This window comes from Hydra vulgaris, chromosome 07, assembly GCF_038396675.1.
Source record: "Hydra vulgaris chromosome 07, alternate assembly HydraT2T_AEP".
Taxonomy (NCBI): Eukaryota; Metazoa; Cnidaria; class Hydrozoa; order Anthoathecata; family Hydridae; genus Hydra; species Hydra vulgaris.
The window spans coordinates 23783492-23808338 of NC_088926.1; the positions used below are offsets into that span (position 1 = coordinate 23783492).

At 27.4% G+C, this 24847-nt stretch overlaps 1 protein-coding gene across 20 annotated transcripts in view; it reads right to left on the minus strand.

The window, feature by feature from the left end:
• LOC100208413 (microtubule-associated serine/threonine-protein kinase 3) overlaps positions 1 to 24847 on the minus strand; it is a 95426-nt gene that overhangs the window by 15643 nt on the left and 54936 nt on the right. For all 20 annotated transcript variants that reach the window (XM_065801395.1, XM_065801403.1, XM_065801404.1 and 17 more), the window contains 8 exons: positions 24182 to 24259; positions 23853 to 23963; positions 17850 to 18107; positions 17668 to 17738; positions 14333 to 14420; positions 7913 to 7999; positions 2688 to 2860; positions 2526 to 2596 (listed from right to left, as the gene is read on the minus strand). In XM_065801395.1, the coding sequence (XP_065657467.1) occupies positions 2526 to 2596; positions 2688 to 2860; positions 7913 to 7999; positions 14333 to 14420; positions 17668 to 17738; positions 17850 to 18107; positions 23853 to 23963; positions 24182 to 24259 (937 nt within the window). The remainder of the gene's footprint in view (positions 1 to 2525; positions 2597 to 2687; positions 2861 to 7912; positions 8000 to 14332; positions 14421 to 17667; positions 17739 to 17849; positions 18108 to 23852; positions 23964 to 24181; positions 24260 to 24847) is intronic.

The window sequence follows — 24847 nt, forward strand, 5'->3', positions numbered from 1 at the left end:
AGTTGCTGAGTAAGATATAACATGTCTTTTAAAAAGAGCACTTTTAACACAGAGAAGAACAAGGGAATTTCGACAAAGAACTTAATCCAGTTTCAAGCCCCATCAAGAAAGTAGCAATTTACGAAACACCAATGACTGAAAGGAGTCGCATACCCCAGAAAAATCAAGGCATTGGACGCTTCAAATTTCTTAAATCCACCACCAAAGAACAGAGAGAGAATCAGTGTAATTGTTGTTGAGCTTTTTTTTATTTTTATTTACCTCCACAAGGTGGCTGAGAAGGCCACTACAGTCGAGGAGGCTATTTTTGTGGTTACAAACCTCTCTCAACTCTATAACTCTGAAACACGAACCTCAACGAACAAGACCGCTGCACGGAGAAACAAGTGAGCACGGTCCTACCAGGGACATGGTGGGGATCGAACTCGCAACTTCTTGCTTGTGAGGCGAGCGCTCTACCACTACACCACTACTGCATTTTAAGAGCATAAAGCCCTATGGAGCAAAACATTGAACTTTCTAACTGTATCTGATCAATTGATTGTATCTGATCAAATGCATTGAATGAACTGTTTAACATTACCAAGGTTAAAGACAAATGGTTGGGCAAAGAAGATGAGAACCTGTATAAAAGCAAATTGAGAGCAAAAGTCACATTGGTGGTTTCCACTGACAAACCTGCTTGTGCCAAGACTACCTATGCATTTTTCGCGTTGTCATAGATGATAAGTTCAATGGATTAACTAAATCAACAAACATTGTGAAGGATTCGGTGAGCAATTATGATAAATTGAGCAGCCGTCAGCAATGGTACAAATGAGATTAAGGAAACAGGCGGCTGGAGAGACAACAAAGTTTCTTTACCAGCTAACTCGTGTCTTTCAAAACAAGTCAAAAGCTGCGTAAAATCTGTTAATTTGTTTCCTCCTCATGGGCCAACCATTGGTTTAGCAGTCAATTGTCCTGCATGAAGATTTTGATAAACTATCTGCTGTGCTAAATGACAATCCTAAAGGTTTCAGATGCTTGCAAAAACACTAGAAAACATACAAATCAACATTGCCGAAAGTTTTGCAATCAAAGTTTGCAAGACCTGAATGACTTCTGCCTCAGCAAGGACAACCTCCACAAGATTCATCCTGTCATTATCGATGACATTATTGTAAATAATTGGCTTCTTTGTGTGTTTGATGACTCTATAAAATGTTGCATATACAGGACTCTGAAACTTGTGTTCAATTTTGTAACTGCTCAAAGGCACTTCAAAAATTAGGCAAAATGCTTATAAATAAAAAATTTTAAATCTTTTTGTGTGTGACATTTTTTTATCAAATCACCTTGAAAGAAAAATTTTATCTAATCTTTAAAGAAAGTTCATCAAAGAATGATACAGGGAAACGAGGTTGTAAAAAAGTCATCACTCTAATATATATATATATATAATATATATATATATATATATATATATATATATATATATATTTAGTTCTATAGATTGTTGCATTTGGGAGTACGGAAGGAAAAAAATGATTCTTATGCCAACAAATACGCCACTTTTAACTACTTTTGACATTCGTCCAACATTTGTGTGTTGTCAGAAAGTTAAAACCATTAATTTAATTACAAATTAATCGCTTTTTAAAAAAACCGCAAAAACGCAAATTTAATTGACCAAAATGTTTTTAAAAACATTCTGAATGTTTTTAAAACATCCTGAATGTTTTTAATAATACAAACAATATTTTAATTTTTTTTACTGTAAATCATGCACGGAGTGTTGCTACATCGACTATCTTATAGCCTGACTCGCAATGGAGTGCTGCTACATCGACTGACAAATAGCTTGACTCGCAACGGAGTGTTGCTACATCGACTATCTTATAGCCTGACTCGCAAGGGAGTGCTGCTACATCGACTGAGGGTTTGGTTAGGGCAGGCAGTCTATCAAGTAACAAAAAAAAAATTCGGGTCTTGCATTTTAATTTTTCTTTTTTGTTAACAAAACTTTCTGTCAACCAGTTAGGAGTTATATATATATATATATATATATATATATATATATATATATATATATATATATATATATATATATATATATATATATATATATATATATATATATATATATATATATGCCATGACTAGTGGATTAGAGGCCCCTTCAAAAAGCATGTCATTAGGGCCCAAAAATCTTAAACTAGGTATTACTAAAAATTTATTTTGCAAAAAGACCCCTAAATTTGCTGCCTCTCTCTCCTCCCCCCCCCCCCATGGGTTGTGAATAGCCTAGTCAAGGCCCTGATATATACATGGGCCTTTACATCTAGCATATATGGTAAAATTCTGTATATATAAGCCTTTTCAATAAAATCCCGCATGGACTTTTTAGACCACGCCCCTGGGTACTACTTGTAATTTGAGGTACCATTAAAAGTTCTGTGTACTGTTTATACTTCTGTGTACTGTTAATACTTCTGTGTAAATTTGTATACTTTCAAAAATATCTATTTAAAAAAATTATTTACCATTCATGAGTCCTATCTTGGAAAGGCCAAAATCTGTTAATTTTATATGCCCCAAAGCAGTGATGAGCAAACTATAAAAAAATAAAAAATAAAAAACTCCTTAAAAAAAAAACATCTTGATTATATCAACCTATTTTAAAAACAATAATTGTCATATCATACTTATCTGGTTTCAGATCTCTATGAATAATGCCATACTCATGAATATATTCCACTGCTAGAACAGTTTCCGCAAAATATTGTCTCGCAAGATCTATAGTCATAACTCCAATATTTTTTAACAGTGATGCACAATCGCCTCCTTCAACATATTCCATGACCATGCACAAACTTTTCTAAAATATTTTTTGTTCAAATTCATTATCTATAACTAAAATAAAACAAAAATCCTGAAAAAAAAAACACAACTAAAAATCGAAAATCATTAATAAAATTAGAATAAAATCAAAAACAAAAGCAAGAACCAAACAGAAAATCACATCAAATCAAAACAAAAAACTAAATTCTAACAGAAAACTTATTTTATATTTTGAAATAGTGCTGAATAGCTTCTGAGTGGTTAATCAATTTTTAATTAAAATATAATTAACTATAAATCAGGTATGAATTGAAATCAACTGAGTCAAAAAATGATCTGGTCTCAAAAGAATTACAGTAAATGTTGTAAGTAAGTTATAAAAATAACAAACAATTATAATAAAAACTTCCACGGCTATCTAAAACACAAGCCTATTAATTGTGCAAATCATAAAAATAACTGGAGGCCGATTAACTCAGAAAAATTTGCTGAAAGTTAATATAGTTGCTTAAAATTAGAAGAAAAAATATTTCTTGAGACTTATTATGCCTTTAAAGTGTTGTGTTGCAAAATGCTTTACTAATTATTTAACAGATAAAAAAAAAATTGCTGTTTACAGATTACCAAAAGATCCAGAAGAATGTAGGAAGGGGCTTTCAGCTATTCCAAGAAGCAACATTCCTGATAGCAAATACACTGTTGTATGTTCTGAACACTGGCCTATAAATTTTTCAAAAATTATTGTTTATGGTAAGAAAAGACCCTCTTCTCCGCCTTCTACTTTTCAATGTGTTAAGTCCAGCCTTGTACCATCTGCACCTCCAAAATCAAGGGTTACAACTTCATCAATTGGTGCAAGAAATGTACAAGCTGATCAATTTGAGACTTTCAAAGCCATGGACTCTTTGAATTTTAATGATTTGATTATTCATTACAAAAAAAAAAAAACAACCTTAAGATTTATTAAAGCTAGTTGTCTACAAATAAAACCTAGTTGTCTACAAATGTAATGAAAAGATTTGTTTTTAATCTGAATTTTACTGTGGTTTACCTAAGTAAGATAAGCTTTCTTTAAATTGTTAGGTATATAAAAAAAATTAATTGCTACAGATTTTTGTTATCTGAATATTATAGGCTCATACTAAATCTTTTATCTAATTTAAAATATGAGACATACCATTGTGGATGCTTATGCTATGTAACAAGTTTGTCTAAAAATCATGTTTTTTTATTTTTTTATTTTAGACAAATGGTCAAACTTGGCTGAAGCTATAAGATATTTGACTAATATTGAGTTATAGATAAAAAAACAAGTTGTTATAGAAAGTTTATCTTCTATGAAAATTTTAAGTATTGGTGATACACTATATTTTTCAAACACTATTGTTCGAAGCTTTTTAATATTTTTCTGTTTCAAGAGCACTTTATAAGCGAATTCGAAATGATTATCAACTTCTCAGTGTTCCTACTCAACAAAAATTGACATCATAAGCTTCAAAATTAAACAATGATGAGTTTATTTTGCATGTTTTTTGCAAACTTACTAACCGACAACGACAATGCATCTTAATAGTTGATGAAGTATATGTTAAAGCTTCATTAACTTATCACGGTGGGGAACCTTTTGGGAAATCTGTTTATCAACCAGACAAATTAACAAAAACAATATTAGCTGTTATGATTAAATGTATTTTTGTTGGACCCACTTTTATATTATGCATGATTCCAGTATGTTGTCTTGATTCAGATTTTCAGTATGAAGTAGTTGATTTTATACTTGGATCAATTTCAAACACAAATGAAAGCTGTGTGACGATTATAAGTGACAATAGTAAAGTGACAATAGTAAAGTCAATGTAAAGTTTTTCTCACTTTTTGAAACCTTTGAAGACTAAAATGGTCATGGCTGACTAAAATAACAATTTTTTAGTTTACGATTATGTTCATATATGGAAAAACATAAGAAATAATTGGATTAGTGAAAAAACTCAAGAAATTCAGTTCAAGGACAATGATGATAATTTAATTGCAAGGTGGGATGATCTTAAGAACCTTTACAACTTAGAAAGTAAGAACTTGTGACTCTTTCACATTTAAATACAGCTTCAATCTTTTCAAAACCTGTTGAGCAAAAAAATGTTTCTTTATGTTTGTGAGTGTTTTGTGATGAAACACTTTCTGATTTATCAACACATCCTAAAATAGACCAAACCATTCTTAAAGGAACTGTTGTATTTCTAAAAATGTTTATAGATGCATGGAAAATTGTTCACAAACTGGGTGATGATAAAAGGTTAAGAGACCTATTGCGCTCTGTCATTGAATCACCAGATGATCTTTGTCTGCAACAGATACTTTCATTATCACAAATCTGTGAATATATGGATGTGAAGATATGGATGTGAAGATATGGATGTGAAGATATGGATGTAAAGATATGGATGTGAGGATATGGATGTGAAGATATGGATGTGAAGATATGGATGTGAAGATATGGATGTGAGGATATGGATGTAAAGATATGGATGTGAGGATATGGATGTGAGGATATGGATGTGAGGATACGGATGTGAAGATATGGATGTAAGGATATGGATGTGAAGATATGGATGTGTGGATATGGATTGCCATAATGGAAAAAAAAGAATTAAAATACTGACTATTGCATCTAAAGCAATAGTTCATACCTTAAAAGGAATAGTTGAGTTAACAAAATATTTGTTAAAAACATCTCACAAATTTGTAAAACTTGGGGACTTTACATCTTACCCTATTGAAAAAGCATTTAGTAAGTTGCGCCAAGGTGTTGGTGGTGATTATTTTATTTCGGTTCAACAAGTTTTAGAAAAAACAAAAATTGAGCACTCAAAACTACTTTTACAATATGATTCAGACTTTAGTGAGCTTTATGTTGGTCATACTTGCATGAACTGTCAGAGGCAACTAACAAAAAAAGGAAAGTGAAATATTTGATTCTTTGAAAAATATTAGAGTTTAGTTTAACTTCTAGTTTAACTGATGCTGTTAAAATGGCTTTAGTATACATTGCTGATTACCTTCAATTTAAGATTGGTTATGAAGATCTTGACACTGATACATATTCATATTGTAACGAGTATGATGCTTATCTCAAAGATAATCACCATACTCAAGCCACCTCTATCTTTAGATAGAGGTGGCTTGACAAAGCCAACTGACATTTTAAGTTAATTTACTTTCTTTTGTTATGTACTTTTTATTGCCCTGGATCTGACTTTGCCAGTTTGTTTGCATTCCTTATCTTACTACTTTGAATCAATTGATAATTTATATTTTTTGGGTTATTTTAAGAATAATATATGTATGAGAAGTTTTAAAATTTTGTCAAACATTTTATTTAAACAACTATTCAAAGCTAAACACTCCACGCTTTTACAGCCAGCTCAAAAAATTTTAAAACTGAGTGATTAAATTAAAACTTTTGTTATTTATGTTGTTTGACTTATATAAAAATCTTTTAAATGAATTATGTTTCATTGAAATTTTGTAATATTTTCTCTTCAATAAATATAAAACAAGTATGCCTTTAGTTAGCAAGTTAGATAACAATTATGCTTTGTTTAAATATTTTTATAAATCAAAATTAAGCCTAAATTAAATTTTTACTAATCGGCCTCCAGTTTTCAATTTTAACTATTTAAATTCTTGTTAAAGAATGATACAAACTAAATTTGTAACATTTTTTTGATTATCAATCAAAAATAATAATCATACAAATTTTAGTTAGTATCATTTTTTTTTTAATTTTTATTATAAAAATTAGATTGATTTTTATAATAGATAATTTAAAAAATAATAATAACAAAAAAAAGAATATATAAGAACTTCTTTTTAACTTTTTTATTAGAGGTAAATAAAAACTTGCAATCAAAGCAGCAGAGAAACAGGTTGGTGTTATTTTATAACCCTAAACTCCAATAAATAAACCAGTTTTGTTTAAATTGTTAAAAACTGGTTTGGATTGACAGAGTTGAGGATTGAGATCGAGTTAAAATAATAAAAATGACTCCATGACTGTAGTGACCTTCCGGAGTCTTGGAGAGGTGAACTACATTAAAAAAAGTCAGAACTAATAACAATATTTCAACTTTACACAGCTTTGCATAAAACATCATTAATAACATCATATTAAAATAGATATCAGAGAGGGCTTCAGTGCATACATTGAGGGTTTGGGCAAGTGAGATTTAGTGTTTGGGTAAGTACAACATAATATAAAAGACTTTAGTTATGATTAAAAAAACTGTTTTTTTCATTATTCATGATTTATAATGTTAATATGTTAGTATTATGACTTATTTCGGTCAGGGTTTTAGTTATGACTAAAGTCATAAAACTATCCATGGTTGTGCAAGTAGACTGCAGAAGAACTTATATTATCAGTTAATTTAACAGATCTTGAGAAAATTCAACATTAAAATTCTAACAAGTTCTTTGAATTCAAACATGACTAACATTAAAGTAAGAAAACTAAACCATCAATACTCATGATTTAACAAAAGTAAGTGTATTCAAACAAGTTTGCAAATTGCACAACAAAGTCATTTTTGTATAAATTTTGGCTAAGCCACATTCAGCGGCTGATCATGGTTAAGTGGCTGAGAATTGCCTTTTTTTATTTTATTGGATATAGCAGGGTCAGGGTTAAATACATATTTGTATTTTGTAAAATTAGGCTAATTTGGTGTATTTGTATTTTTATTTGATTGAAATGTATTTGTAATTACATAAACTAGGTTAACCAGAATTTTTTTGGAAAATACCAAGAAGTTCCTTGATTTTTTGATTGTAGACCATTATATTGGTCTTGTCTTGAATAAATCTTTATATTTTTTCTTAACCTGAAGAACAAATATGTGTATTTGTATTTGGAAAATGTTGACTGCATATATTTGTATATGAATTTGTTATTCAAATCTAGAATTAATGTATTTGTATTTGTATTTTTATTCAATAAAATATATTTGACTCCAATCCTGATATGAGGCATATTTAAACAACTTATCAGAGAAGACAGGAATCTCTTTAGATAATAAATAATCTTTATTACCTTTGTTTCAAATGTGCACACCAGGGTGACTACAAATGGATTTTGTGCAAATGTCATTATATCTCTTTCATTGAAAATTTGTTGAACCTATAATTGTAAACTTATTATTAAAAAATATTCCATAATACAATAAAAAGTATATTTAAAAAAACTTTAATAAAAATTAGATAAATGTTTTTATTATTGCTGTTTTTTAAGAACATTGAGCACTCTATTTGTAGAATACACAAGCATAATATATATATATATATATATATATATATATATATATATATATATATTTTAATTCTTAACTATTTTTCTTGTATTAATAGTTGTATTAATACCTTAAAAGTTTGAATATAGCTTCATCTTAAAAAACAATTGCGTCCGATTCCCACAAAGGAATTTTAAAATACTTTCCATCGCCTACTAAATTATAAAAACAAATCTCTGCCTGTAGGCTGATTTTGCAGGATTTTGTGATTGTCTTATGTGTGATACTTAGATCAAGCCTTCTCAGGAAGCATGTGTGGCTGTACGCCTTATTTGCCCACGTTTAAAGTAGTTTTTTTAGACAAACTAACCATGGCAGTTCGCATCTTTTAACTTATAAAACATTTTAATAGTTTGCGGCAAAAGGCTTAACAAAGAAAACTACTAAAAAAAAAAAAAAAACCTAATAAAAGGAAACAAAATTGTAACGCAATAAAAAGTTTAACTAAATATAATAGAAAATTTAATAATTAAAAAAATTATTAATATTTTTTTTTTAAATAAAACTTTTATGCAACTTTTGTATTATTTTTTTTAGAGTCGTTGTTTAAAAAAAAAATATTTTATAACGTTTAACAACATTTGAAAGTTTTGATATGCAATTTATTCATGATTTTTATCAGCCCATATAATACAGATACTAATTTGCTATGTACGCAAGAACTATAAGGAATTTTGTTAATTTTTTTTTCTTACGTTTATTCGTTTATAATGTTTATTCGTTCTTACATCTTTTCGCTTTTTAAAATATACTTTTGCTATATATTAGACGTTTTTTCTCATTACTTATATAATAGGAAAATAAGAAAATAAATTGCTATTTATTTGTAAAAAATATTATTTGATTAATAAATTTTGTAATAATAGAATAAGTTAAATAAAAGAATAACATTTCTTTAATAAATGTGTTTACTGCTTTTGATGCATGTCTGAAAATGTTTCTTTTATATTGCCCAATTTCCAACATCAATACAAATTACTAGAGATAATAAACATAAGACTGCTCTTTTTTTTAAGTTTTTAAATATATTTAAAAACTTAAAAAAAAGCTATAAATAGGCTCTTAAAAATTTTGTTAAAAAAGTTCAGTAAATTAACAATGCACTAGCCCACAAGGTTTCAGAGCATTTTTCATTTTTATACATGAAAAACTTGTAAAAAAATTTTTTTTTTACGAATAATTAGCAATCAGTTTTCTTGCTTTCCTGTGCATTGATAAAAACATTAAAGTTTAGCAAAGACATTTGAAAAACAAATTTAAAAATTGTCTGTGTTTCTAGCCCAAATTATGAAGTATTTCCTTAATATACTGACTTAAAAAAGTTGCGAAAAAATATTTTTATTTTTGTTATATTCTCGTCTGCTTTTTTCCTCGACTTGTATTAATTTTTGTAGTGGAAAATAACAAATGCTCTAAAAAAAAGAAAACAAAACCAGTAAAATATTTAGATATATTATCTTTTTACAACATTTTTTTTTTTTAATAATCAATTTTTTTTCACTCATTATAATTAGATTTTCTATTTCGTTTAGTCTTTGTTTCCTTTCTTCAAGTATTGCTGTTTTATTCTCTCTAGTATCTTATAGCTTTATTTTGCTGCAAATTCTTCTTATAAATATGTGGTCAAGTTGTCTAAAATTTAAGCATGAACAAGGTGTGCGACCGCACGCACTTCCCGGGAAGGCTTGTTAGATTGCTCTTTATTTTAAAAAAAAAGAAAAGCGATTTACATTTACATTTTATTTTTAGATGGACTTTTCAATATCTTTATATTTATTTGATAATAATATCAGTAGTTGTCTGTTTTTAAAAATGACCCATATTATTATATTTTAAAATAATTCCAAAATGAATAATTCTAAAATATGATGACAGCAAGCAAGCCAGAGAAGATTTTTTTCATTGCAAACATTTTCATAGATTTTGAATATCAGATTCTTAATTGAAACCGAATTTTAACAAATCATCTTCCTCCCTATTTCTTTATTTTACCTCCACTTTCAAGAGCTGCAAACAATAGACATATTATTCTGCTTCAGTCTGGTTTTAACATAAAATTTCCAATTTGGAGAATTAGTATGAAAACTATTATTCATTTTTCGTTTGAAGCCTTGTACAAGTAAATTTTTATTTTTTTCAACTGTTTTTTGTTTATTCGTTATATCTTCAATGCTGTATAAAAGATTCCATTATTAAAACAATTTGAATTTATATAAATAATAACATGACTACCAGAAGCGGCGTAGTTGGATCTCATCTTGCTTTGTAAGCAAGATGAGCTCCAACTACTCTGTCTTATTTTGAGTACTGTTTGTGAATATATAGTAACAATTATTGTTTTCTGAAAAAAACTGCACAAAAAGCATAAAGAACATACAGCACCGTAAAAAAACAAAATACAGTAAAAACTATACAGTAGAAGCATTTATATTCTAATTCTCTAGTGTAAACAGGATATAGAAGTGTAATCTATCATCACAATTACAACAAAGGAATCTATGAATTTTTATTAGTGTATTTATTCCATCAAACTTTTTAACCTACAATTAGGTAGATGAGAGTAGGTTAAATATTTGTTAAAAAGAAGCATACGATAAGCATAATATTTGGTCTTACTCAGCATTTTAAGTATGTTTTTGAGAAAAATTCATTACATAGGAATGTCTTTGCATTGGAAAGTCATTGCAAAATAAATTTCTTTATATATGGTAAAATTTCATATGCATTAGTAAAACTATAAATGCATGTTTAGATTGACACGGTGACATATGTATGTATGTATGTATGTGTGTATATATACATATATATATATATATATATATATATATATATATATATATATATATATATATATATATATATATATATATATATATATTAACATCTTCGCTTCTAACAAGGCTGCAAGCAACCACTATAAGAGTTGGAAGTTACTGGAAGAGAAAAGACCAAGTTTGTAGAGCAAGATAATGATTGACAGATGACTTAAAGGATTACAAATTATTTGAATCAGGAAACCAAGATGAAGGAAGTGAATTCCAAAGAACTCATGTTCGAGGGAAAAAACTAGAGAAATAAGAGTTTTTGGAGCATTTAGGAACAGTCACAGAAAAAGGATGAGACCTCATTGAATGACAAGTAACATGAGAATGAATTTTAGTAGATGGCACAAGAGACGCTAGCTCTTTAGAGCAGTGCCTATTATAGTATTTGTAGAAAAGAGAAAGAGAAGCAACATTAAGACGATGTCATAATGGTTGGAGGTTGGCTGCAAGAGCAGGTCCAACTATGTTTACAATGCGTTTTTACACCTTGTCTAAAAGAGAAAGGTCTTAATTAGAAGATCCGCCCCAGATATGGCAACAGTATTCCATACAAGGCTGGATTTGAGATTTACAGAGATAAAGAATAGAATCCAGAATAAGAAAGTGTCAAGCTCGATAAAGAGATGAAACCTTAGTAGATATATATAGATATATATAAATATATATATATATATATATATATATATATATATATATATATATATATATATATATATATATATATATATATATATGTATATATATATGTATATATATATATACAGTGCTGGAAGTGAGGCGGGATGTGGTAGGATGCTATCCTACCACCTTTTTATAAAGTATAAACCATCCCACCACCTTTTTATAAATCTCTATATATAACAATGATTAGGTGGGATGGTATTTTAATTTACAGCATACCAACCCGTTGGTTTTTTTCCTCCACTTCAAGCACTGTATATATATATAATGTTATAAATATACATATATATACAATGTTATATATATAAAAAAGGATTTTTATATAGACAAAACATATTTCTTAATAAAAACATAGATGTTTCTTACTTTTGTTACATTAATTTCAAACAGAAAAATTGTATGATTGTTATTTATATATTATATATTGTCCATGACTATATATATATAGTGAAATCCCAATATCTTAAACTCCAGATAACTCAAACTTCTGGTAATTCAAAGTACTTTTGAGTTCCCTATGAACCCTCACTATTACTTTCTCATAAAAACCACTCAAACCCCCATTAGCCGGAACATTTGCTAGGTTGCACCATTTTATTTGTTCCTATGGCTAACATACTACCAATAATTTAAACTTTAGAAGAAAAAAAAAAAAAATCTTAGTAAAAGTTACTATTTTTCTTTCATTAAGTTAAACTTTTGATTAATATCAAAGGATTTCAAATGTCTGATTGTTGGCTTGATCATTGGAAAAACAGGTATAACGTTTCTTTCAAGACAATATGTGGAGAGGGTAATTATTGTACAGCTGAAATGACCACACTATGGAAGGAAACAACTCTCCCTACAATTTTATCTACTCATAAACTTGATGAAATTTATAATCTAGATGAATTTGGATTGTTTTTTCACATGCAACCTAATAAGTCACTAAATCTTTGATCTGAGGCTTATAGAGGTGGAAGGCACAGTAAAATTCATCTTAATTTGGCAATGCAAAGACTGATTGTAGCTATCAATAAAAGAAAAGATCTTCCTGTTTTACAAATTATAGATGCAATGAAAATGATTTATCTTGTAGGCCAAAAAGTGAAAACCTTCACCATCGTTAATTGTTTTGCAATAGCAGGAATTTTGGAAGATCAACAGAAACCTGCCCATTAAGATGAAGACAACAACGCCTTTGAAGAACTTCAAAATCAGATAAAAAAACTTGATAGTTTTTAGCCTCCAGGTACAACAGCTGAAAAGGTCATTTTTGCAGATGAAAATTAAATGAGCACCTTTACTAACTGATGAAGAGTTAATAGAAGAAGTAAAAAATACAGCGAATGAACATAATGCTGACAACGAAGAAGATAAAGATGAAATGCAAGTGATTTTGGGAGGCACTGCAAGTGTTGTTTGACTATACGCCCTTCAGTTTTAATGGTGACTATTTTCATCAAAAGCTTAATGCAGTCTCATTTATATTAGATAGAGACGCTTCTTCTAAACCAAGACAAGAAAAAATTTTCTAATTTATAATGCAATTGAGAATTAAATGAAAATAAGATCAAAACTTTTGATAACACAAAATTTTTCACTTATCGTTAAAAAGTTATATTATAGAATGGTCCTGATAACTCTAACATTTGATAACTCTAACTATTTTCTCAGTCCCTTAAAGTGATGAGATATCAGGAGTTCACTGCATATATATATATATATATATATATATATATATATATATATATATATATATATATATATATATATAAACTATTATTATTATTTATATTAGATTATATTATTATAAAAATATATTATTATAAAAAAAAAAAATTTCTCTTGTTTTTCTTAAAAAAAGTTAGACTAAAAGTTAATTTGATTAGAAATCATTATAGTCATAATCTATTAAAAACAAAACTATTTAAAGACCAAAACAAAACTATTCAAAGACCAAAGTAAAATTATTCAAAGACCAAAACAAAACTATTCAAAGACCAAAACAAAACTATTCAAAGACAAAAACTATTCAAAGACCAAAACAAAACTATTCAAAGACCAAATCAAAACTATTCAAAGACCAAATATAAAACCAATAAGAACCTTGAGATTCTTATTTTGAAATTAACATGAAATACATCTTGTTGCTTCATTACAATAATCAAACTCATGATATTTATTTTATAAAATATCATTAAATATGATTATGACAGAACTAATTATTTTAAATAAAGCAGAAAACCAATATGAATAACTTGCAAAAATATCAATAGACTTTGAGTGAAGTCAGTTATAAAATTTTTCAGAAGAATGATATTGCCTAAAGACTTGATAATTACCAAATTTATTAATAAACCAACTTTTTTAAACATGTAACTAAAACAGGATAAATTATTCTACAAAAGTGAAATTCAGATAAATGTCCCCATTAACATCTCATCATGTTAATGGATGAGATGTTAATGGGAACCATTATCATCATGTTAATGGGAACATTTATCTGAACTCTTTCCTATTTTGTCAGTTTGTAACTAATTTTATGTGTTTTTATGTTTCATTGATCAGAAAATATGCACATTTTTTACTAAATTATTTAAATTATAAAATTAAAATTTCGCACATTTTTTTAACACACTGTCAAATCACACCATTTATTGAATTAACTAATACCTGGTTTTTATGCATGAGATGATGTTTACTCATTTTTTTCATAGCAAAGCGCTGCTTTGTTGCTTTATGACGGACCAAATGAACCGAACTTTAAAAAAAATAATTATATACAAGTTTATCTTTCAAAAATAACTATAAACAAACTGAAGACTTTTTAAAAATGAGATTATTCGTATAAAATATATATGGTATATATAAATATATATGGTATATACAAATATATATGGTATATATAAATATTATGGTATATATATATATATATATATATATATATATATATATATATATATATATATATATATATATACATATATATATATGTATATATATATCAAGCGTTCCTGGGAAGTGCGTGCGGTCGCACGCCTTGTTCATCCACGCTTAAAGTATTTTTTTTAAACAACTCGACTACGTTTTATATAGTAAGCGTTTAAAGAATTTGCGGCAAAATAAAGCTATAAGAAACTAGAGAGAATAAAACAGCAATACTTGAAGAAAAGAAACGAAGACTAAATGAAATAGAAAATCTAAATATAATTAATAAAATATAAAAATAAGTTTGAAAAAATTGAATATTAAAAAAAAAATGTCAAAAAAATAATTTTTTCAGTGCGTGTATTAAGGAAATACTTTATTATTTACGCTAGAAACATTGACAATTTTTAAATTTGTTTTTCAAATATTTTTGCTGAACTTAACTGTTTTTATCAATGCACAGGAAAGAGAAAAAACTAATTCCTAATTATTTGTAAAAAAAAAAAAAATTTTAACGAATTTTTCATTAAAAAAAAATTCATTAATAATAATATTTAATTATAAAATATTTGTTTATTTTCACTACCCCCATTGAAATAGTCTGCACTTTTTTTAGATTATCTAAATTGTACATTTAAACCCAATATCTTATTTCTTGAGGAACTATTGTTATTACAAATATTGGAAATTGGGCAATATAAAAGAAACAATTTCAGACATGCATCAAATGTGGTAAATACATTTATAAAAGAAACCATGTTATTCTTTTATTTAATTTATTACATCATTGCAAAATTTACTAATCAAATAATATATTTTACAAATAAATAGCAATTTATTTTCTTATTTTCCTATTATATAAGTATCGAGAAAAAACAACAAATATAGCAAAAACATTTTTAAAAGCGAAAAGGTGTCAAAACGAATAAACATAAGAAAACAAAAACCTAATAAAATTTATCATAGGTCTAATGTCTTAGCAAATTAGTTTATTAATTATACAAACTGATAAAAATGTGATTAAATTGTATATAAAAACTTTCAATTGTTGTTAAATTTTTATAAAAGATAATGTATTTTTTCATCAACTTATATCGAATTCGGTAGCTAAAAAATAGCAACCACTCTAAAAGAAAGAATACAAAAGCTGTATGAAAATTTTATAAAAAAAATAATTTTTTAAAATTTTCTTTTTTTAATTATTAAATTTTTTAGTTTATTTACTTAAAACTTGATATTTCATTACAATTTTGTTTCCTTTTTTTAAGATTTTGTTTTTTTCCCTCAGTAGATAAGTTTAGCTTTTCGCTGCGAATTTATAACACTTTATAAGTTAAAAGACGCTAACTGTCATGGTCAGTGTGTCTAAAAATTACTTTAAATGTGGACAAACAAGCTGTGCAACCGCATGCACTTCCCGGGAAGACTTGTATATATAAAATATACATCCTAAAAATATATTTGTATAAAATATATAAAATATATATATTATAGCTAAAAAGATCTGACCAGAGTTGATATAGATAACTACTTATAAATGCAAAATATGCATGCTGGCATATTTTGAAAGATACCTCCCAATTAGTTAATAAATATGCATGACCAATAGATTGCGTGGGCAATTGCATAGCTATCAACCAATAGAAAAACACCTTTATGCTCTATGTACATTAAAACCATGTGTAATTTAATCATTTTAGCATAAAGTATGGCTACAACATCATGGTCACATGCAACATCACATGCTAAATGTACAAAAGTAGAACTTTTAATAGAAAAAGGCAAAAATGATTGCTGCACATTTGAAAATGCCTGAGACAATTGAGTCATGATACCTCTCAGCACATAAAGCCAAAAGATAGCATTGATTCAGGAAAATCCTCTAGAAGACCAAGAATTAACAGTCCAAAAACCGATGACATGATATTTAGCTGTGAATTCTACAGATTCTTCTGATTTTTACTCAACTGCCTCCTAATACAAATGTTAGTGCCCCCATAGTTTAAAGACATCTTGCCAACAACTTTAACATTTTATGCTAACATGCTGATCTAAAACCAACCCTTTCTAAAAAAATATTTGTGATTGCACCTTTGCAAGGAACACAAGGATAAGACTATAAAAATGTGGCAACGTGTCATGTTCTCAGGTAAAGCGGAAATTAGGCAGTTTGCACTGCCAAAAATCAAGTTTGCCAGCCACCAAACTCATGCTTCAATACCCAATTCATTGCACCTTTTGTTAAGCAATGTTCAGTTATTATGATTTGGGGTGCAACCAACACTAATGGTCAGACTGAACACCTTTTATAACAAGGTGAGACTGCCAATTCTAAAATTTATTTTAAAATTTAAAGAAAAATTGGTTTTGAATTAAAAAACTTGATATTTTCTGGCTCTACGGAGCACTAACTTAACATCAAGCAAAAATTATCAAGACACGGCTCCATGAAAATACAATAACCTTGCTAAATGGCCAGGCGATTCTCCCGATTTAAAAACTGTTAGACAAAATTAAAAGTAAAAGTTTCTTTTTCAACAGCGTAAAAGTTTCAAGCACAAGTTTTTTTTCAACAAAACCTAAACACACCAGTATATCTGAGAAAAACTACGATGAAAGCGTGGTGTCATAAAATAATGCCAAAAAATTGTGTCTCTTGTCACCTCAATGCTGTAAAAATATACAAGCTGTTCTAAAAGTTTGAGGAGCTTGTACAGAGCACTAAAACATGTTTTATACTGTGAGGTCTTTCTTCTTTTATGATCATGTATTTAGTTTTTTGAATTAAAATGTTTTCTAGTAATAAATGCAAGTGCTATATGGTACAAAAACAGTTTTTTTTTTTAAATAATGGATGGTCGAATCTTTTTGACCATATTTATATATATATATATATATATATATATATATATATATATATATATATATATATATATATATATATATATATATATATATATATATATATATATATATATATATATATATATGGGTGTGTGTGTGTATATATATATATGCGTCTGCATGCATGTGTGTTATTAAAATAAAGTTTAAAACTTTTAAAATAAATGTTTGCTAACCCATATGCGCCATTGCTAATTACTTTAATAAGCGTGAAGTCTTCTTCTTTAGGTTCAGCAATTATAGAATGCTAAATTACATTCGTAAAATGGAATGCTAAGTTGTAAAAAAGTAAAAAAATTTGCAATCTATTTTTTTTTTTAATTTCTTATTTAAAAATAAAATGAAATCAAATCCTAACCTTACGAACAGTAGTTTTTTCAGTTTCCTCAGGTTTCACTTCAACAATACCAAGCTTATTTCGTATGTACTGAGTCATGTCTATGTCTACATGTTGCTCTGAAATAGCTACTTGCTCTAGTTCAAGTTGTGTATAAAAACTACTTGGATCAAACTCTAAACATTCGAGAAGTCGTGCTGGACGTGAAAAAATCATTAAGAGACTAGGTACCATTTTGTTAATATGCTCAATATCTGCACTATTTGTTTTGTATTTAACCTAAAACAACAATAAGTAAAAAATAAATAGTTTAAAATATATATCTACACCTTTTAAAGATGTAATTGAGAACTTGAAAGTTGCAATTAAGAAAAGTAAGATGTAATTGAGAAGCTGAAAGTCGTAATTAAGAAATGTTACATGTAATTGAGAAGATAAATGTTGTAATTAAGAAAAGTAAGATGTAATTGAGAAGATTTAAGTTGTAATTAAGAAACGTCAGATGTAATTGAGAAAATGAAAACTGTTAATAAGAAATCATAAAATGTAATTGACAACATAATAGTTGTAATTAAGGAAAGTATAAAGAATACAAAGTTCTTTGTATTTTGAATTTTGTAGTCCTAATATACTTTGTAATTTAAGGCTGGAAATAATATTATCAACAAAATATAAAAAAACATAAAAAAGCCATTTGAGATTTAGGCGGTAACTGGAAAATCCAATTGGGTGTCAACTAAAACTTTCTTTTATTTTTGTTTGTTAAAAATTTAATTGAGATTTCAGATAAATAATAAATAAAACACAAATAATTTATTTACATAAAAATTTAAAATTTGAATTTAAACAATGTCATTAAAAATCATTGCAATATTCAGTTAAGCACCAAATTGGACATCTTCCATACTTAAAATCGTTGCGTAATGTGTGGTCGTATGTTGTACAGCATGTGTACAACCACCTCCCATTATTGTATTTTTTGCCACAGTAACAATTCTTTCTAAATACTGCAGTCGTTATTCCATAATTCCAGCACCAAATGCAGGTGGAATGCGAATCACATTTTTTAAGCTAATTTTTATTTTGAATCAGATAGTTTCCACTGGGTTTAAGATTAGACTGTAGGGTCCTAATCGTAACAACTGAGCCAGTGAATTTTCAAACACCCTTTCCAAATGAGCGTGACATGGAGCATTGTCTGATACAACGACCAAATCCTCTAAACGATTCCCGGATGTAACTCACTGGTTAAACAAAGCCAACATCCACTTGTTACAAGAATCTGCTTTAAATGATCCTCTGCGAGTTTCCATCGTGACCACATAAGTTTGTTGATATAGCTACAATAAAATGTATGTTTGCACTTTTTGAAGAAACTCGCCCTTGTGTTATGTTGTCTACAAAAAAAGGTTAAAATCTGTTTCATCCAACCAAACTATCTGATGATCATTTGTGATGTGTTCATTAATGTTCCTAACACATTCAGCTCTTTTGTTTGTTCTCATTACTATTCATTGTAGTAGGCTCCTTGTGCACTTTTTTAAATGAAAATAGTCTGCCTTCGAGGTAATTGGCAATTGTAGTTGTGCTGACGCTAATATTAAATTGTCTTAATACCCTTATTTTAATGGCCACCAATGTCAACTGACAGTCACTTTTAATCCATGTTGGTGTTTCATTGATTTGATCATCGGTTAATTCTTTTGGTTTAAAACCACCTCTTCGAATGAAATTTAAATTTCCGCTGCAGACCCAATTGTATGCTGTCTTATATTTGACACCTAAAGTTTGCGCCAGAGTCACCCAATCCAGGGGCGTGGTGGCTCTAAAAAGCTCATGCGGGATTTTTATTAAAAGGCCTATATATGCGGTATGTTACCATATATGCTTGATGTAAAGACCCATACGAAAAAAAAGATGTATACATATATATATATATATATATATATATATATATATATATATATATATATATATATATATATATATATATATATATATATATATATATATATATATATAACTGACCCAATTCTAATAAATCATCAATACAAACTAGCAAGTTGAGATAACACTTGTAATTATTAATATTGTTTGTAATAATTTGTAATTATTAATATTGTAATTATTAATATTGTTTGTAATACTTCAAAATAAATACCACAAAATAATAAATGTAATACCACAAAATCAAAAATCAAAGATTTCAATTTTTCTATTACTATATAATGATATATATTTTATTGTATAATAATATAAATTTTATTAAAATTATATATAATTTTTTTTCTAAAATAAATATTGAAAATCTTCATAAACTAGAAATTCTTTTTATAGATAGTTTATCCTTTTGTTTATTCGGTGTTTTAACTTTTTTTAACATTTTCGCATAAACTCACAACAGCAAAAATGCCGCTCTAAAAATGGTGCCGTTATTGACATAATTTAAATATAAAAGTTTTTATAATGTAGTTTCATTTAGCAGTTACTTAATTGAAAGTATTTCATATTTTTTCCAAAAATGCTATTTTATTGTTTTTTCATTTCAAAAATAAAACAAAATTAAAATAATGAAAATAAAAAAATTTAAAGCTATGGAATCTTTATAATTTATTTTAAACTTTCCTAAAATTAATAGTAATAAAAATGTGTCAGAAATAAGTAAATTGTTAAGGTGTAATATGAAATTGTATTTGAAAATATTTGCGGTATTCCCACACCTTAATTAAAATAAATTCGTTAAATATTATGGTTTTATGCTATTTTTAAAAGGTTTTATTTGTGTATTTATATAGTTCATAATTTAAAGTTTGCAAAAAACATATCTTCTTTAAATGTACTTTTTGCACAGCCATCATCCTTTTTTTAATCTGTCTGAGGACAGGATATTACGGAGTGGTTTGTTTATTTATATACAATAATATAAACTGTATAAAAATAAAAAACTTTATTTATTATAAAACAAGTTTATATCTGTTTCGAAACGCTACAAAAATGCAAAACATGAGTTCGATACTTATTTGTATAAAACTTAATTTAAAATTTAACACCAAAACATTTTTCTTAAATGAATTAAAACGCAATACAATTACTTTAAGTCCAACAATAATAGTATGGGTCTGTGAACTTTTTTAAATTTATTTTGTCAAAATTGCGATCATTAAAAACCGTTTATGGGTTCATAATTTTTCTTATGAAAAAAATATCATAATACGTCTTAAAATATCTATTTTGTTTTCAGAGCAATATTATTATTATGCAAAATACTAATATAATTGCGCTCAAAGTTGAAGACTTAAAATCTAGGGATTAATAAAATTTAATTTGTGCAAACATAAATATTGTAAATAATTGTGGAATTTCTTTAAAATGTAGAAAAAATTAAAATTTGCCGAAAGGCCCATATTTAGATAAAAAAGTGAAAAGCCCATGCGGGAATCCCGCATAACCTCTAGGGCCACCACGCCTCTGACCCAATCATCATTTCACTCAGCACACTCAATAACTCTTCTTCTATCATTTGATGAAGATAAAACATGTTTTCTTTCAACTTGTTCAGTTGTATGCATTTCATATCTACAAAATGGACAAGGTGGTTCTGGTTGTTCCAGAAGTGGATGTAAAATAAAGGCTTGCACGGATTTAATTTAATAACAGACTTTCTGTTCATAGTGTATTGACAAATAACACAATGATCTTTCAATTCCTTTACTGTATTACTGTATTGCTGGTGCATACAAATGCTAAATTTGATATTATTAACTTATTAAAATGCATGTCCCAGAAGACCTTTTATAATGACCTATAAGCTTACATTGTGAATTCGCAAATACAAATAATGTATTCTCATTTACATATTTTAATTTCTTAATTACAACTTTTGTTTTTCTAATTACATATTGCAATTTCTTATTTACATGCTGGGTTTCTCAACTACATTTTAAAATTCCCTAATTACAACTTTCAAGTTCTCAATTACATCTTGAAAAGGTGTAGTTATTATTTTAATTCTAAAATAAACAAAAATGCTGCATTAAAAAAAATCTATGACATATGATCATGATTATGATCAATGAATTATAAAAAACACTAAAAAACATTATAATACATGTTGTAATACAAATAATAATATAAAAGCATTATAATACATAATTGTGCAACATTAAAAATCAGTCAACATTATGTCAATAAATCTCTATACAAGTTATGACCACTTTATTGAGTCAGCAAGACTACATAAAGAATGCAACTCGTTTACTCTCACTTGCAAAATAAACCAGGAGGGGAGGGGTTTATAAACAAGAGGAGGAGGTTGTTATAAATAAGAGGGTTAAACTTTTTCAACATCTCGCTGACCTCAGCACATAATTACCAGGAACTAAAAGTAATCAAGAATGCTTTAGAACCATAACTCACAAAAGAATTCCATTTAAACATTTAAAACTCATTAAATAAAAACACTTCTCTTTCTTTAAAAAGAAGTGTTTTCGTTTAAAAAATACTTTTCTTTAAAATTATCTTTCTTTTTAAAACAAAAAATAAAGATTTCTAGTTGGTTTCATTAATATTTATTTATGATGGAAAAAATGTTTTAACCTTTTTACATAATGAATTAATTTTTTGTTAAATACTTTTGAGGAAAAAAAATTAATTCTTACAGTAAAATTATTTCTTATAGTATTATTTCTTACAGCGTTATTTCTTACAGAAAAATTGCAAAATCATTTAAAAAATTTTCAAAACTTATAAATGGGAGGAAGGGGAGGGCCCAGTAGGCTGGGGAAGGGGTTAGAAAAACTCAAAAAATATCATCTACATTCTTTCTTTGGCTGGCGAGAGTAGGTTTGTTAGAAGTAATATAATAGAGAATAGAATAATAAGAATCCTCTGTAAAAGCTGGATGTCTAACAACACTAGGTGAGAGTGTTGCAACATTTTTTAATGTTGCTATTACTATTATTAAGAATTATTATATAAAATCAGTATTCAAGTAATATAAAAAAACGTTAAAAAACTTTTTAATCTAATCAAAAAAACAACAACAATAACATCAATAAACTAGAACCAAATTATATTTCTCTACCATGGGTACCAAAATTAAGTAATCAATTAAAAAAGATATTGAAAAGTGTAGGCTATACTCCAGTTTTTAAATCACCAAAAAACCTTCAACAATTAATAACTCAAAAAAACAAGCCTCGACTTCCCAACAACTCTTACCCAAGAGTCTACAAACTGGAGTGTTCGTGTGGAAAGCTCTATGTAGGTGAAACAAAACTCGAGGTTTCAACTCGCATTTGCCAACATCAAAAACATACTTTTGAGGGAAAATAGAAAAATTCGGCCGTAGCGGGGCATTCCAGAAATTGCCATAGTGCCTTTGGCTGGAATAATAACAACACTGTTAAAGTAGAGGAAGACTACTTTAAGAGAAAAGTGAGAGAGTCCTTGGAAATACAGTTTCACCAGTGTTCTCCGGGTGAAGGCGGTTTGAATGAAGACCACGGTGAATACGTCACATCGTCGTTTTGGAAACCTTATTTTTCTTTTTTAAGACGCAAGAACACATTACATTGAAGTTTTATTATTTGTTTTTTTAACGGTTTTTTATATTACTTGAATAACGAGGGTATATATAACCCCTAGAAATATTGTAAATTATTATAAGAAAGAGGATAAGTTTACATACTATACCAGATGTTTCATTTTAATTAAATTTTATAAAGCTTATCTAAGATGTTAACTTTTAAAAAAATAAAATCAGTATAAAATATGTAAAAAAACAAACACAGAAATTATAACAGTTTGTGATTTATTGATTATAGGTGTTTTATGAATATATATATATAAAAAAAAAGAGATAAATTTAAAAAAAAAAAAATGTAATTTATTCTAAGAAATTAGGATTTAAATGCTTTTAGGCTAAAAACAAATAGTTTATGCTTAAAGTCTGGATCTAAAAATACAACAGCATAATCTAACATAACTGGCACAATTAAAAATATCATATTAATCAAGACTAACCTCTTGGAGTAACTTATCAAGAGACTCGGATATTCCATAAAAGAAACCACTAGTGATATTTTTTTCAGGATCTTCTGAGATATTTAAAACTGTCTTTGCAATTTCAACAATCTAAAATTTAATAGCATGAGAAGCAAAAAAATAATTTAGACATTAAAATAGCATTTATTTAATTTTGTTAACATAATGTTAAATATAAAATATTTTTATTATTTCAACAAATATTTGTGATAATTTAAAATTTATGTACTGAACTAAAAACAATAGCTAATTAGATAAGAAATAACTAAAAGGTCAAACAATAAGATACTAAATAATTAGAAACCTACTTGATGAGATACAAAGCTTATGGCTGCATCAGAAAAGTTACTTTCAACAGTGTCATTGGAATTCATAGCAATGAATTGCTAAAATCACATTTATCAAATATATAAAACACATTTATCAAATATATGCAAAAATTAAAATTAGCATATTATATGTACATAAGATCTAAAAGATCTTATGTGTATATATTATGCTAATATATGCAAATAAGATCTAAAAGATCTTATTTGCATATATTATGCTAATTTTAATCTAAAGAGTTAAATAAGTTAAATACAGAATAGCAAGTAGTTATATATTATTTTTTTAATGAGAATATATTTTTGGTGGTTATATTTATCATTACTTTTGGTTCCCATATAATCAAAACACTATGGTATCAATATAAAAGCTCAAAATGTCAGCAACAATAAAAAAAAACAAGCCATTTATAATGATTAACAACAACTTTAAAAATGCATTTCACTTCCCTAAGCCCAAGCACGAGGACCATTAATTTGTTTTTTTTTAAATATTTTGAGAACAAAACTAGACATTTTGCAAAGCAAAGATTATTGCTTCAGTTAAAACAGATTCATTTTTGAGCATGACTTTAATATCAAATTTCAAAGATCAAAAGTCTACTACAATCAATGATGTACTGAGTATATCATTGATTGTAGTAGATT